The sequence below is a fragment of the Prionailurus bengalensis genome, chromosome C1 (genome assembly GCF_016509475.1).
Source record: "Prionailurus bengalensis isolate Pbe53 chromosome C1, Fcat_Pben_1.1_paternal_pri, whole genome shotgun sequence".
Classification (NCBI taxonomy): domain Eukaryota; kingdom Metazoa; phylum Chordata; class Mammalia; order Carnivora; family Felidae; genus Prionailurus; species Prionailurus bengalensis.
The window spans coordinates 103,281,902-103,296,750 of record NC_057345.1 but is presented as its reverse complement, the minus strand read 5'-3'; the positions used below and the strand labels follow the sequence as shown (position 1 = coordinate 103,296,750).

The 14,849-nt window shown below is 40.1% G+C and overlaps 1 protein-coding gene across 20 annotated transcripts in view; it reads right to left on the bottom strand.

Moving 5' to 3' along the window:
• LOC122481033 (myomegalin-like) overlaps positions 1-14,849 on the bottom strand; it is a 225,493-nt gene that overhangs the window by 100,608 nt on the left and 110,036 nt on the right. For 17 of the 20 annotated variants that reach the window (XM_043575981.1, XM_043575985.1, XM_043575984.1 and 14 more), the window contains exons 5-8: positions 8,480-8,556; positions 5,786-5,909; positions 5,423-5,598; positions 1,100-1,217 (exon numbers count right to left, since the gene is read on the bottom strand). In XM_043575981.1, the coding sequence (XP_043431916.1) occupies positions 1,100-1,217; positions 5,423-5,598; positions 5,786-5,909; positions 8,480-8,556 (495 nt within the window). The remainder of the gene's footprint in view (positions 1-1,099; positions 1,218-5,422; positions 5,599-5,785; positions 5,910-8,479; positions 8,557-14,849) is intronic. The other 3 variants (XM_043575982.1, XM_043576007.1, XM_043576002.1) reach the window with 1 other exon arrangement.

Genomic DNA, 14,849 nt, shown 5'->3' with positions numbered 1-14,849 from the left:
TTAACATTTTCTATTTGTGCCATGACACAGGAAAGGTTGGGAACTACTTTAAACTACTTCTTATCACTGTTATTTTTATCTTGACTCCAACCTCGGTATCTGTGAAGCATAAATTAAACCTTACAGTCTGCTTTATTACTGGCCTAAGACTTATAAGAATATCTGGTAATTGCTTATGCTACTTGGGCACAGATATATTCTAGGGTTCTTTTAGGAAATATCTTTTTTAGAAAATTAAAAGTTGAACTGAAGAGGGGAGTTCCCTCTGAGGTAACCTTCAAGAGCAACAATATAGATGAATACAATTACTTTTATCATTGTAAGAGTTCTTCAATATTAAAACCACATTATGCACACCTGAAACTAATGTAACACTGTTAACTATACTGGAATTAAAATGACTAATAAATAAAAACAAAATTAACTGAGAAAAAAACCCTACATTATATATTCTATATAGTTAGAAACCACTCAGTGGTGGGCAAAATTCTAATGGCCCTGATGATTCCCACCTGGTTATCCAGAGCTTTGTGTGATCCCTACCTCGAGTGCCAGTGACACCCGCAACTTGTTTCTAAGGAATAGAACATGGCAAAGATGATGGACTGTCACCACATAGTTACGCTATGTTATATGGCAAAAGTGAATGTATATGGCACATACAGTTAATTAAGGTTCCTACTCAGTTTATTTTCAGTTAACCAAAAGGGATGAAACTGTGGGCTTGACCTACTCAGGTGAGCCTCTTGAAAGAATGCATAGAGATAGGAGAAGCAATAGACCCTCTATTTCTCCCCACTGCAGCCTGTGAAGTAGCAGGCTGCCATAACTTCTACAGCCACCCAGCAATAGATTCTTCCAACAACCTGAGGGAACCCAGAAGCAGACCCTTCCCTAAGTGAACCTCCAGATGAGAAAGCAGCCTGGCTATTGATTTCAGACTTGTGAGACCCTGAGCAGAGAACCCAGCTGACCCACAGAAAGTGTGGGACAATGAATGCATGCTGTGTTAACTCACTAAATTTGTAGGAATTTGTTCCACAGCCGTAGATAACTAATACAGAAGCAAATACCTCAGGAAGCTCTGCCCACACCTCACCTGTACTTCCATGCTAGTTGGCTCCTCCAACAGATGTAGCAGTTGTTGTTTCTCCTGAGAGAGCTGTTCTACAAGCTTCTCCTGGGCAGCCAGACTCTGACTCAGTTCTTCAATTCTTCTGGAGCAAAGAAAATGTAAGAACAACAATGGTCATGGTGCTATTATTGCCTTTATTTTTCAGCCCACTCCAAAGACAGCATGATCTAGTCCAGTAGGTTTCTACCTTTTTGGGTCATTGAACTTGGATATTTTTCTTCAGAAAGCCATGTATTCTCTGCCCCAGTCCCTTCATGCATACATAAATGACGTTCTGCTTACATTTCACCAGGTTCATGGACCTCCTGAAGCTGACCCATGGATCTATAGACCATAGGTGTGTGACTCTTGGAATAAGGGACCAGAAGTTGTGTTTCTGGTGGTTATTGTTCCACTCAAGAAACAATTCCTGGATAACCATTATGCAAACTCAATACACTCTACCAAATACCTGGGATATAAAGTTGGAAAATCCACAATCTCTGCTCTATAGAAACTTAAAATCTTTTGGTGTGTGTGTGTCAGGGGTTTGGGGAGTGGGAAGACACAGCCACATAAACAAATAACAGTAATGAGATGTAAGAAGAGGTACCAAAACAGAGGTATCTATATTACTATAGTAATATATCAAATTACTATAGTAATTTGAGTGCTGTCATGGAGCTGTAGGAAGAAAGATAAAGTGAGTTGTTGAACTTGGCTGAGTCTGGGGGAAGAGAGTTGGAAAACTGGACTGTTTTCCAGGTGTACAGGGAGGAGCTTGAATAAAGGAATGAAGGCATAAATATACAAGATACTTTATGGGGTGCCTGGGTGGGTCAGTCGGTTGGGCATCCAACTTCGGCTTAGGTCATGATCCTGTGGTCTGTGAGTTTGAGCCCCGCGTCAGGCTCTGTACTGACAGCTCGGAGCCTGGAGCCTGGAGCCTGCATTGGATTCTGTGTCTCCCACTCTCTCTGCCCCTCCCCCATTCTTGCTCTGTCTCTCTTTCTCTTTCTCTCTCTGTCAAAAATAAATAAAACATTAAAAAAATTTCTTTTAAAAAGATACAAGATACTTTAGGGGAAGAGTCACTGGAACAAAGGTTGGTGTCAGGGGAAGAGGTGAAGGCTAGAGAAGAAGCAGGAAATTCAGACTAGGATTTAAGTTATCAGACTGTGTGTGCTGTGCTGAAGTACACAAACCACAGGTTCAAGTCAACAGCTATTCCTCATCTGCCCTGTGCAAGGTAGATCTTGCTGTTTCTCTTAAGTCTTAGAATACCAGACATACCTGTCCTTGGAAAACATGTGGCTACTAAATGAAATGTTTCCAATTGTCATTATTATCCCTGTGTAGGTAGAAAAGACAGTGATAGTACCTTGGGAGGCAAATAGTTGGTAGAAAGGTGAGGGATACCAGAAAGTCAAGTAGGAAGCTCATAGACAAATTGTAAATTAACTTATAAATTTTAAACTTTAAATTAATTATAAATTATAAATTAATTAAGAATGAGGATTGGCTAAAATTTGTGGATGAGAAAGAACTTTTGGGGGTGGGGCAGAGGGAAAGAGAATCTTTTTTTTTTCAAACATTTATTTATTTTTGAGAGACAGAGAGAGATCGAGCACAAGCAGGGGAGGAGCAGAGAGAGAGAGAAGGGAGACAGAATCCAAAGCAGGCTCCAGGCTCCGAGCTGCCAACACAGAGCCCTATGCGGGGTTTGAACTCCTGGACCATGAGATCATGACCTGAGCCAAAGTCGGCCACTCAACCAACTGAGCCACCCAGGCGCCCCAGAGGGAAAGAGAATCTTAAGCATGTTCCACATGGAGTCTGATGCAGGGCTCAATCCCATGACCCTGGGATCACGACCTGAGCCAAAATCAAGAGTCATGCTCAACCGACTGAGCCACCCAGGTGGCCAGAGAAAGAACTTTAAAAACTTAAAAACATCATGTAAATGCAAGCTGTAATAGTAATTATGATGATGAATGTGGATTCCATATCAATTCCCCATAGAACATTGCTTTTTTTTTCTCAAGCCTCCAGCCTTACTTAACCGTTTGACCCTTGGTCTCTATAGGTGATCTATTCTACTTTACAAAGTTGGTAAGGACATCTGATATAAACTCCCTAATTTATTGGTCACATGTGCATATGTTTTGTTTAACAAGTGTTTATTGGGCTATGGACATGAGACATGGGTCTCAGAGAATCTAGCAGGAAAGATCTGAAAGCAAATATACCACCCACTGGGAACTGTACAAAAAAGGATGTGTATGTAAAACAAGGCAACGATACAGAGACTTAATTCTGTTGTCACAAAAGCACTCACAGAAGTGACAACTGATACCTTAGTGAGTTTTGAAGAATGAACAGGAACTCACCAGGAAGGAAAAAGATGGCAAGGGTTTCCCACAGAAGGAAGAGCATGAGCAAAATTCTGGAGACCTGACATTGTATTGTTTGCTTCTGAAGGCAATGGGTGGATTCAGGGTTTAGAGTCAAGCAATGCCTGCAACCATGTGACACCATGTGACACAACTCTGTAAGTGCCAGGTGTCTTCATTTATAAAGTGTAGTAATCCCTACCTCATCGAGTTGTTGGGAGAATTAAACAGCATTATAGTACTCAGCTCAGTTGTATAGTAAGAGTGCAACAAACATTATTCATTATTATTAATAGTCTTGCATCAGCAAAGTGTGAAGGGGTCATAGTGGGGCATGATTCTGGGAGAAATCAGAGCTCATATCATAGAAGGCTTTGATGGCCATGATAAGGAGAATGGATCTTTTCTCCTGCAGGTGTTGGAAGAAGATTTTATTTTGTTTTATTATCATTTTTAAAAGCTTATTTCTTTACTTAGAGCGAGAGAGAGAGAGAGCGACCTGTCAGCATGAAGCCTGACTTAGGGCTCCCTCCCACGAATTGTGAGATCATGACTTGAGCCAAAATCAAGTGTCAGACAGACCCTTAACTGACTGAGCCACCCAGATGCTCCCTGGTGTTGGAAAGCATTTTAAATGGCTCTGCAATGACATGATCAGATTTGTGTCTCAAAAAGATCACATTAGTCATTGTGGGTTTTTCACCTACTCAGTTAAAAACTACTAAAGGCTTTTTATGCCACCATAGTATCATGCATCTAAGAGGCTAAATTATGTGCCAGTGTGATATTGTTGAATTTTCCACTTCAAAACTTCTCTGAATGTTAATATTACGATGAAATAGCAAGGGGCAGGACTGGAGGTAAAGAAATCATTAGGGAGTTGCTGTACTAATCTAGACATGGGTGACCTCAACAACTGCCCAATTACCTTTAGGAGAAAATTTAAGTTCCTTATGGCATATGAAGCCAGCACAATCTGACCCTATTCCCAGCTTACCTCTCACTAGTCTTTCCCAGACCCTCTGCTCTATCATGTAGAACTATTTGCTGGTCTTGATATATGCCCTTACCTGTGTCTCGCTTGCACAGTTTCTCCATCTGCACAGAATATTTCCCTTTCTCACCCACTTCCTATCTATTTCTTCGATCTCCTATTCATTATTCAAGACCCAGCTCAGATTTCATCTCCTCCAGGAAACCTTCAATGGCACCTTGATCTTTTTAGTCTGGAATAGATGACAATCCTCTATGTCTCCAGAGTATCGCATGCTACTTCTATCAGAAAACTTACTAAAATCATGTAACATGTGATATGCAAGTGATGAATCACTGGGTGGTACTCCTGAAGCCAAGACTACAATGTATGTTAGTTAACTTGAGAACAAAATAGATAGATAGATAGATAGATAGATAGATAGATAGATAGATAGACAGACAGAAAGAGAAAGGAAGGAAGGAAGGAAGGAAGGAAGGAAGGAAGGAAGGAAGGAAGGAAAGAAGGAAGGAAGGAAGGAAGGAAGGAAGGAAGGAAGGAAGGAAGGAAGGAAGGGAAAATCATGTAACATGTTTCTTGATGAGAAGACCTGGGTCGTTCATCTCTGTAACCTTAGTGGTGAGGCCAGTGTCTGGCAGGTGCTCAATAAGGGTGAAGAAGTGAATCCATGTCTCTTGTTTGCCACCATTTGACTACTGTTCTACTTATATCTACTAACAAGGTATAGAAATGAGTCCTGTTAATGGATACCATCGAAGACTCAACCCTAAAAAGAAAACCTTTGGTTGTGGAGGCAATAAAGTCTTGGAAATCATGAAGTTCTACTCTAAGACCTTAAAAGGGAGCGGTGCAGCTGGTATATCCTATAACCTTGAGAACAGGTAAATGACAAGTGACAAATAGAGTATCAAAGGCACCTACTTGTCCCGCTCGGCCAGGGCCTCAGTGTATTGGTCAGGATTGACCCGGTCAGTTGGTACATCTTCCCTGTCCTTGGTGACTCCCTTCAGTTTCTCCGAGAGCTCCAGGTTACACTCTTTCTCTGCTTCCACCAGAGCTGCCATCCGCGCAGCCTCATCCTTTGCTAGCCTGGATTCCTGCAAAAAGAATGAAAAGCTGAGAGGCTTTTACAAAGCCCCACCTAAGTTAGGAGCCCTAGACTGTGGACACTTGATGAGTTGGGAAGGAAAGTAGGGACAGAAAAGGTGAATGCCAGGAGGCAGAGCAGTAGGGCAAGAGGTGAAAGAGGCCCCGTGCGCATGGACTTTTGGAACTCCTGCTCACCTCCTGTAGAAGCTGGATCTTATTCTCCAGGAGCTCGTAAACATGCTCTGTCTCCTGCTGTCTCTCCTCAAACTGGCGCCGGAGCTCAGCTTCATTATGGCTGTTGAGATTCTCCACATCAGCCCTACAATCAAGGAGCATTAGCCAGTCAGAGCTAGTCATATAATTTAGCAAGTGGACCCGTTAAAAGTTGTTTCAATAATTCAGAGTCACACTGAAATGAAGCATTTTTCCCTCTGCAATTATTTGTGGAATTGCTCTTTCCAACTTTTCTGGTAATCTTTCAGAACTCTAATTTTTTGTTGCTTGTCAATCAGAATATACTTGACTTTCTAGAGGCTTCATTATTGCTATTGCTTCAAGAGGAGAATCTTTCATTTGGGAGGTGGGCAGTCATCAAATGGTTCAGAATTCAACATCCATGTTCATCTGTCCTTGGTCTCTTCCATTTAGACTGTTCTCCCAGAGTGCTTTGCTAATTCTCTGCCGTTCTTGCTGTTTGAATTTAAAGTGTTCCTACCATTTAGGTCGCTGGGACAGAATATCCATTTGGGCAGCCATAGAAATGCTCTCCTCCTTTAGTCATTAACCCACAGACTATTCTAAATCTGGCCTGCCGATCCAGAGTTCTATCTAGTTTTCCCATGGTCCCATGCAGAGAACAGACATTTAATCTGTGGAAGCTCAGGGTTTTGGCCCAGTTTTGCTTCTCTGATGTCCTCAGGAATGAATGTCCAGGCACTAGCATGTAGGGGGTAAGGTGTCACCAGCTTATTTATAGCTAACAACAGCTGTCCTTGGATGTCTGAGGATTAACAATTTGGAGGCAGTATCAGGTGCTGAATGATCTTAATTCCGGTTTGGTTTTATTCCTGTTTTAAGCCATTTGTTGAGAACCATGGACCGTCTTCTTGTTCTCAGGGCAGAGAACAATATTGAGCCTTCACAGGTTCATGATAAATCAAAGCTGCTCCATCCAAGCCCAGGGGTACTTTAATATTTGGCTCAGAAGGTTGTGTCTATGAAGACCAAAGGGGACTTTCCCAAGGATTATAGGATTCTTTGGTTGATAACGGACACTACTCGGCACCACCCCAGAGGCTATATTTATCTTGAGTTCCCAATTTATTATACAGATTTGGGTAAGTCGAGGGTCTTGGTTGTACAAGGGACACAACTCAAGAAAACAGCCCAAGACCTGTAAATATGCAGACCTCAAGAATCATCAATTTTTACCTTGACTTCATATTCCGTGACAAATACAATAAGCAACAGTTAACTACAATATCTTGAGAATGGAAGTTATACATTTTCTGAGTAACTCAGCAAGGACTGCCTGATTTAATAGGCAACAGCTGTTGTAAAGTCATATGGGCCTTGAACTTGAGGCCAGAAGATGTGGGCTCTGCCACTCAATTGAGAAGACTTTAACGTACCTTAGTTTTCTCGTTTCTAAAAATAGGGATAATGCCACCTAATTAAAAGTTGAACTGACATAAAACATTTTTAAAAACCATTACACAAATATAAAAATTTATTTCTCAATCATTGTATGTTTTCCAAGTCTATTAAGCTTACTTAATGCCTTAGTAAGTCTTTAGTAATACCAGCATCGTGTATATAATTGAGTCTAGTTTTGAGTATTCTCATCTTGCTGGACTGTCATCCTACATATCAAGAAGTACTGTAAAGATAAATAATGCCAGATCAGATTGAATGTATACTAATTCCAGGATGGAATCTAAAAATTATTTTGAATAGAAATTTTACCAATACTTGTCATTTAAAACTAAGGGTTTTTTAATTATAAAAACTATAAATTATAAAAGTAACCATTTTGACAATACAAAAGTATATAAAGAATACAAAAGTATACAAAGAAAAAAAACAAGACCTCTCCCCATCAAAAACTCTAACCTCACTTCCTTGATACAAGTAATGTTAAGAGTCTGGGATATAACCCTCCAGTTTTTTTCTATGTATAATCAAGCAAACACAGGTAGACACAGAAAAGACTGCCTTTAACAAAGGGCCTTATGCCATAAACATCACCCAGTACTTTTCCCCCTTGCTTAGTCTATCAGGGACTCCCACCAAGAAAAGAATACAGAACTAAATCATTCTTTTAAATGACTGCATAATATTCCACAGTATGGTTATGTCAAAATGTCCTCAACCATTGCCCTGTTGATAGATAGCCGTTTCTAGTTTTTTTTGCCATTTATAAATAATGATGCAGTAAAAATACTTCTACATTTATTCTTTCATTCTCATGCTTTTATTTATGAGGGATAGATTCCTTCTAGAGATTATCCAGTCAAAGGAAATGTGTATTTTTCACTTCATTGCCAGTGCCACATACCAAATATGTTGCCACAATTCAAACTTTCACGAGCAGTGTGTGAGAGTGCCCCATTCCCCCCAAATCTATGTCAGCCCTTGATGGTACTAGCAGATTATTGAAAAGGAAGTTTATAATCTTAGGCCTGGTGAATTTCCAATCTATGCAAGGCCTGTCAGATTGAGTAACAGAGAGAGCCAAAGGGAAAGAAAACACATTGTTTCAGTTCCTCAACTGGACACAGCATTCAAATGCCAGAGTTAAGGTGAAGGAATTTGATTTCAAATCTACTGTTCTCAGATTAATAAACCAGACTCTGAAAAGAACCAAGAGCTCTTCAAACTGCAACTCACCATGTTTTATCTAGATGCTGTTTCTTGTCCTGGAGTTCTCGTTTCAGGCTCTCTACTTCAACCTTCAGCTCGATGTTCTGAAAAGCACACAGGCATTAATCATCATTAACTGCCACAGACCCTCTATCCTGGAACCAGGTTCCTACTTGAGTCCTGCCTTGGTTCACAGCTTCTCATTCTATCCCAGCTCTCTTCATGCCTCTTGACATAAAGGAGATTCAGATAGATCAGTATCCCAGTCAAGAATGGACTATACAGCTTCAGATTTCCCTGGAGCTACTCATCCGTTCTCCCAACCCATTCATTATTGTCCCTGGATGACGAACACCACCCAAGCCTGTTTGTTCTCTAAAGCACTGGACAACGGCATGTATATTAAAATAATTTTTTCTTGGTGGGCCTGGTTGGCTCAGTTGGTAGATCACACAACTTGCAACCTCAGGGTCATGAGTTCAAGCCCCAAGTTGGGCGTGGAGTCTACTTTAAAATAATAATATAATTTTTTATTATATAAAAAATGTCAAATTGCTATATATAGAATTATATTTAAATATAACTGGGTATTTAATTTTTAAAGAAATCATGTTGTGGGGTGCCTGGGTGGCTCAGTGGTTAAACATCCAACTCTTGGTTTCGGCTCAGGTCATGATCTCATGGTTTTGTGAGTTCAAGCCTCGGATCAGGCTCTGTGCTGACAGCATGGAGCCTGCTTGGGATTCTCTCTCTCCCTCTCTCTCTCTCTCTCTGCCCCTCCCCTACTTATCCTGTCTCTCTCAAAAATAAATAAACTTAAAAAAAAAAAGAAATTATGTTGTGAACATTTTTGAAAACAACACCCTGCCTTTATTGTTACATTGGACTTCCATAAATTGCATTTGCTTAAGCTGAGAGGGGAATCTGATGGTAAATCTATGAAGGGGACAATCAATTTATATTGAGGTGAAACAGCAACAAATTGTGACTTGACAGGCAGAAAAAGGAAATAAAAACAGCCCAAGAGAGGGAAAGTATGAACAGAGATTTGGTGAAATGTCCATGGATTGTTCAGCTTCAGTGGCCTGGTGTCTGATGAGGAGTGGGAAAGGAGTATAGAAAATAGTTTGCAACTAGTTTGTGAAAGCCATGCTAAGAAGACTGAACAGTAGTCAGTAGAGAACAAGAACTCATCAGGGAGCTTTAGGCAAAATATTGCCATGATCGGGTCTACCTGAGGAAGGAGTTTATAGTAGATGTAAAGAAGATGAATGAATCAGGAGGCAACTGCTCAGATTAGAGACAGGACTGTCTGGCACCAAAGAAGCACAGGGAGAAAGACTCAAAAGGCATTTCCAAGGCAGAATCCATGAGGCTTTCCTGCTTTGGGAGAGACAGGAAGGAGCAGAGACAATGCCGAGATTTCTAGCACGTGGGTGATAATGCACACTAGTAACTAAAATAGGGAACAGTAAAAGAGGAGCAGGTGTGTAGGGGAACCTAAAGAGGGGTCTAAAAATACTAGTCAGAGATTTATTTTATTAAGGCTTAGAGCAGAGTACACAGAGATGAGTTAGTCCCTTCCCTGAATATATAGTATTAAGCAGGGAGAATTTTATCAATACTATGTGATGGACTTCATCAGATGCACCTCAGTTTTCCCACAGGTATACTGCGATTGCTTTCTTTTTTGATGAAGATAATAATGTCTACTCCACAGGGGACTTTGTGCAGATTCAATGGGATGAGGTACATAATGCATTTAGAATACCTAGAACTCTGCCTTGCACACAGCTGCTCAACTATCTTTGTCCCCCAGCTAACTAGTGCCAGTCAAGAGACCTCAGCCCCACCAGGAAAAGTATTTAAATCTGAAGGAAGGAAAAAATGGAATGTTAGCTACACTGGAATTAAAAGAAAAAGAAAAAAGACAAAATCTGGAGGATGCAAATTCTGTTGGCTCTATCTTTTCCAAATCCTAGATAAGAAAATGGAGTCAATACTTGAATTAATTTGGCCAAAGATTCCAGGCCCCTCATTTTAAAGATAAGGAAATTGAAACTGAAAGAGTTCCTCTAAGATAAAAACAATAATCAAATCCAGCACTCCATTTTTGCTCTAGCATTTCAGCCACAGATCAGTTCAGGAAGCACGACCAAGTTTTGCTTGATTTAGTAGAAGGTGGTAAATTATAGAATTAGGGAATGTGCCTAATGTATTAGGCAGTAAGTATAGTGGTTAAGAGCACAGGCTTTGAAGGTGATGAGGGCTTGGCAAGTCACATGCCCTCTCTAAAAGCCTCAACCTCCTCATCTATCAAGGGCGGGTGGGGGAGATCATAAGGGCACCCAACTAATTAGGATGTTAAGAACATTAAGCGAAATAATGCACAAAATGTACACTGCACAATACATGGCATGCAGTAAGCATTCAGAAAATGTTAGCTATTATTAACCATAAAAACCAAAATTTGCCCTCTCTGACTAGGATAGCTGAAGTTCTCAACCAACCGCATGTTGAACTAATATTATGTCATGGAAAGGAAAGAAAACTATTACACCAAAGGTAGGATATCCCAGACACCTGCACACAAATACACACCCAATCTGAACAGTCTTCGTGTGAGCATCACCCTTCTGAGATAAGTAGAAAAGAGAAAGGAAAGGAGGGAAAGGAAGAGAAGAATAAAGAGGAAAGACAAAAAACAGAAGTACCTTCTTTAGGCTTCAGCATTACGTCTACTCAAGTCGACAATGAAGTTTATGAGGCTCATAAGGAACTGCTAAAATAGTTTCATCTCCACCAAATTAGGTCCTAAATCTTATGATCAGTGATTCCAGTGGACACTTTCATGGGTGTCACAAAATCGACCATGTGGAAATGCAAGTGCAGGCCAATTTCCAGCATTACGACGGTCCAACCCCTCTTCTGTAACCTCTTTCTGCAGAAAACATCCCTGTGTACTAAATCAGATTTATCCATTCTCCACTAGTAAATATTCATATGTAAATTGTCAAGTTCTAAGTACAGCTGGAGTGGATCCCAAATTAACTGCATCTGCTTATTTTACCACCAAATCTTGCCAGCTCTTTGTCAAGATAACTGAAGAAATCTTTGTATTCAAGAAAGAAAGGGGTGGCTGGGGTGGGGGGTGGGTAGGAGAGAGAGCCTGTTTTTTTTTTTTTTTACATGTCCCCAGAGGAGTATTCCCCCATCTAATTCAAGGGAAAGTTTCAGTGATGAAGCTAAAATTAAATGATTAGAGACAGAACTACAATAAACTTTCATTATAATGAAACCCATATTACCTACAGCTTGAGAACTGGGCTAATGATGAGTTTATAGATTAACAGTGTTTAATCAGACTTCTCTGTGTAGGCAGCTTGTTTTGTTTCGGGAAAAATCACTTGACCAGAGTCCTAACAGCAAGTGTTAAACACAGGATTCTCAAGTCATTTCCACCCTGGTGTTTATTGCAAAGTTCAACACACAACTGGGTAAAAAGCAATCAGCAGTAACCAGTTACCTGACTCTTCTCCAAGGCTTTAATTTTAACTCTACAAATTGTTCCACTGCTCATAGAACCCCAAAGTGACTATCCCTTCTAAAAACAAGATTTTCAACTTCTTGCCCCAATAGAAGCTACAGCAGAGTGAATTCTAAAATGTTATTTACAAATGAGAAATGGTTTTTTGCCTGACCAATTTAAAAAAATCTTAACGCAAAATGTTATCAATCCTTTCAGAGTTAGAGTAGTAGCATTATTACCAAATATATTAACTAGGTTAACAGTTTGTACACTATCTCCCACCAGTATTCCACAAGTCACTTTTAGAAGTGGGGAAGGGAGAAGTTTAAATTGAAAAAGCGGGGTGACAGCCAGGCAGTGTTAATGGATCTGCCCTGACTCCTGTAGACCCTTCTCCTCCACACTTAACACACTCTTAGTGTGGAAATGGACTTTAAAGTTCTCTTGGGGAATAATGAAGATGTTCAACATGTATTTCTTATACTTAGTATGCCTGCAATCCAGTTGAGAAGAGAAGAGCTTTTAATATTAATTTAATTAATTTAAATTCTAAAGGTATTTGCTAGGGAGGTGGATGGGAGATGGGCTAGATGGGTGATGGTTATTAAAGAGGGCACTGATGGGGTGCCTGAGTGGCTCAGTTGGCTGAGCCTCTGACTTTGACTCAGGTCATGATCTCATGGTTCATGAGTTCGAGTCCCATGTTGGGCTCTGTGCTGACAGCTCAGAGCCTGGAGCCTGCTTTGGATTCTGTGTCTCCCTTTCTTTCTGCCCTACCCCGTTCACACTCTGTGTGTCTCAAAAATAAATAAATATTAAAAAAAAAAAAAAAGAAAAAGAAAGCACTGAGTGTTGTATGTAAGTGCTGAAATTACTGAATTCCATTCCTAAAACCAATATTGTACTGTATATTGGCTACCTGAAATTTATAAAAATAAATAAACAAATAAATAAAGGTATTTTCTAAAAATACTAAGATACTAAAGGTGACCAGTGATGAGGAAGTTCAGATACGGCCTAACCCAGGGAAACTTCATGGGTGAGTAACATATAGAAGGGTGAAGGTCATTGTAGATAAGGAAATAGGACAGTAAGATAGAAACTGCTATATAATCCAAATGTACAAGTGCCACTCAGTAGCTGATTTATTTCAAACATAAATATTTGATAGAGCAAAATTCTAGAATAATTAAAAATTTTCCATCAATTGATGAATAGATAAACAAAATGTGGTATACCCATACAGTAGAATGTTACTTGGCCATAAAAAGGAATGGTGCATGCTGCAACATGGATGAGCCTTGAAAACAATATGCTAAGTGAAAGAAGTCAGTCACAAAGAACATAACTCTGTTTATATGAAATGCCCAGAAAAGGCAAACCACAGAGAAATAAAGAAGACTGGTGGAGGGTGGTAGACTGGGGGGAAGGGAGGAAGGGGAAAGGGGAGATAGGGGCATTGGGGAGTGATGGTTAATGAGTTGCAGTTTTTTCTTGAGTGATGAAAATATTCTAAAATTGATTGCTATGATATTTGCACAACTCTGAATAGTATAGAAACATTGATGTGTAATTGAATTGTATACACTTTAAATAGGTGAGTTGTAATGGTATGTGAATTTTATCTCTATTAAATTGTTATAAAAATGTTTCAAAAAGTCCTAGGAATTTATAATAGTTAAAATTAAATGATAACCATTGCAAATAGCTTATTGCACATGCACTTAGAACAGTATCTAGCATATAGAAACATCATTACTATATCTAAATTACAAAGCAAAACTACACGATCTCCAAGCTTCTCTAACAAAGATTAGCACTGGGTATTTCAAAATCTCTTTGTAATCTCTCTCTTTCCCATGGTTACCGCCCTGTGAGGTATTCCTTCACTTCTCATTGGGATCAGAGCAAATAGTCTCATTACTGGTCTCCCCAACCTCAGCCTCTCCACCATTTAAATTTTTCCTAAAGCATATTTCTCATTAGTTTACTCCCTTTACTAAAAAAAACTTTTAATGGTTTGTAACCACACAGCAATTAAATTTTACACAACTGAGCCTGATAACGGAATCCACTCAAAATCTGACCTTAACCTACCTATTCATCTTCTCCTATCACACTCCACCAGCCTGACTGGATCTCTCACGCATGTCCTATGCGTTCTCATTGCCCTGTCACTGTCCCTCTTTCAGCTTCATCCTTAAATGCCATCTCCCTTGTAAAGCCTTACTTTACCCCCCATTAGAAGTCATTTCTTTATTTTTTAAAATTTATTTATTTTGAGAGAAAGAGAGAGTGTGTGTGAGAGTGAGGGAGAGGAACAGAGAGAAGGGGAGAGACAGGATCCCAAGCAGGCTCCACACTGTCAGTGCAGAGCCCCACCCAGGACTCAATCTCCCAACCCTGGGATCATGACCTGAGCCGAAATCAAGTGTTGGATGCTTAACTGACTGAGCCACCCGGGGGCCCCAAAAGTCATTTCTTATGCCTCTGGTTTTTCACATCATTCTCTTTGTATTTTAACAGTTGCACACTGTAAAAGGCTTTGTAAATCTACACATGTCTTATTTCTCTGCTGTAGGGACAGAGAAAACGATGGTGCCTTGGAACTAGCCAGGTGTGCTCTTTGTTAGCTTCTGCCTTTCAGCTTTGTGACGGTGGGATATGGGCTTCAGGGCAGGCAGACCTAGAAAGGCAGAAATGCCTTTTTGCCACTTATTAGCTGGGTGACCTTTTCTGTGTAAGTTCCTTTGCCTCTTAGAACCTAATTTCCTCAGTGATAAAATGGGGTGAGAAAAATTATCTTGCGGGGCGTAGTGAGGGATAAATGAGATAACCTATGTAAAGTACCCAGCACAGTGCCTGACT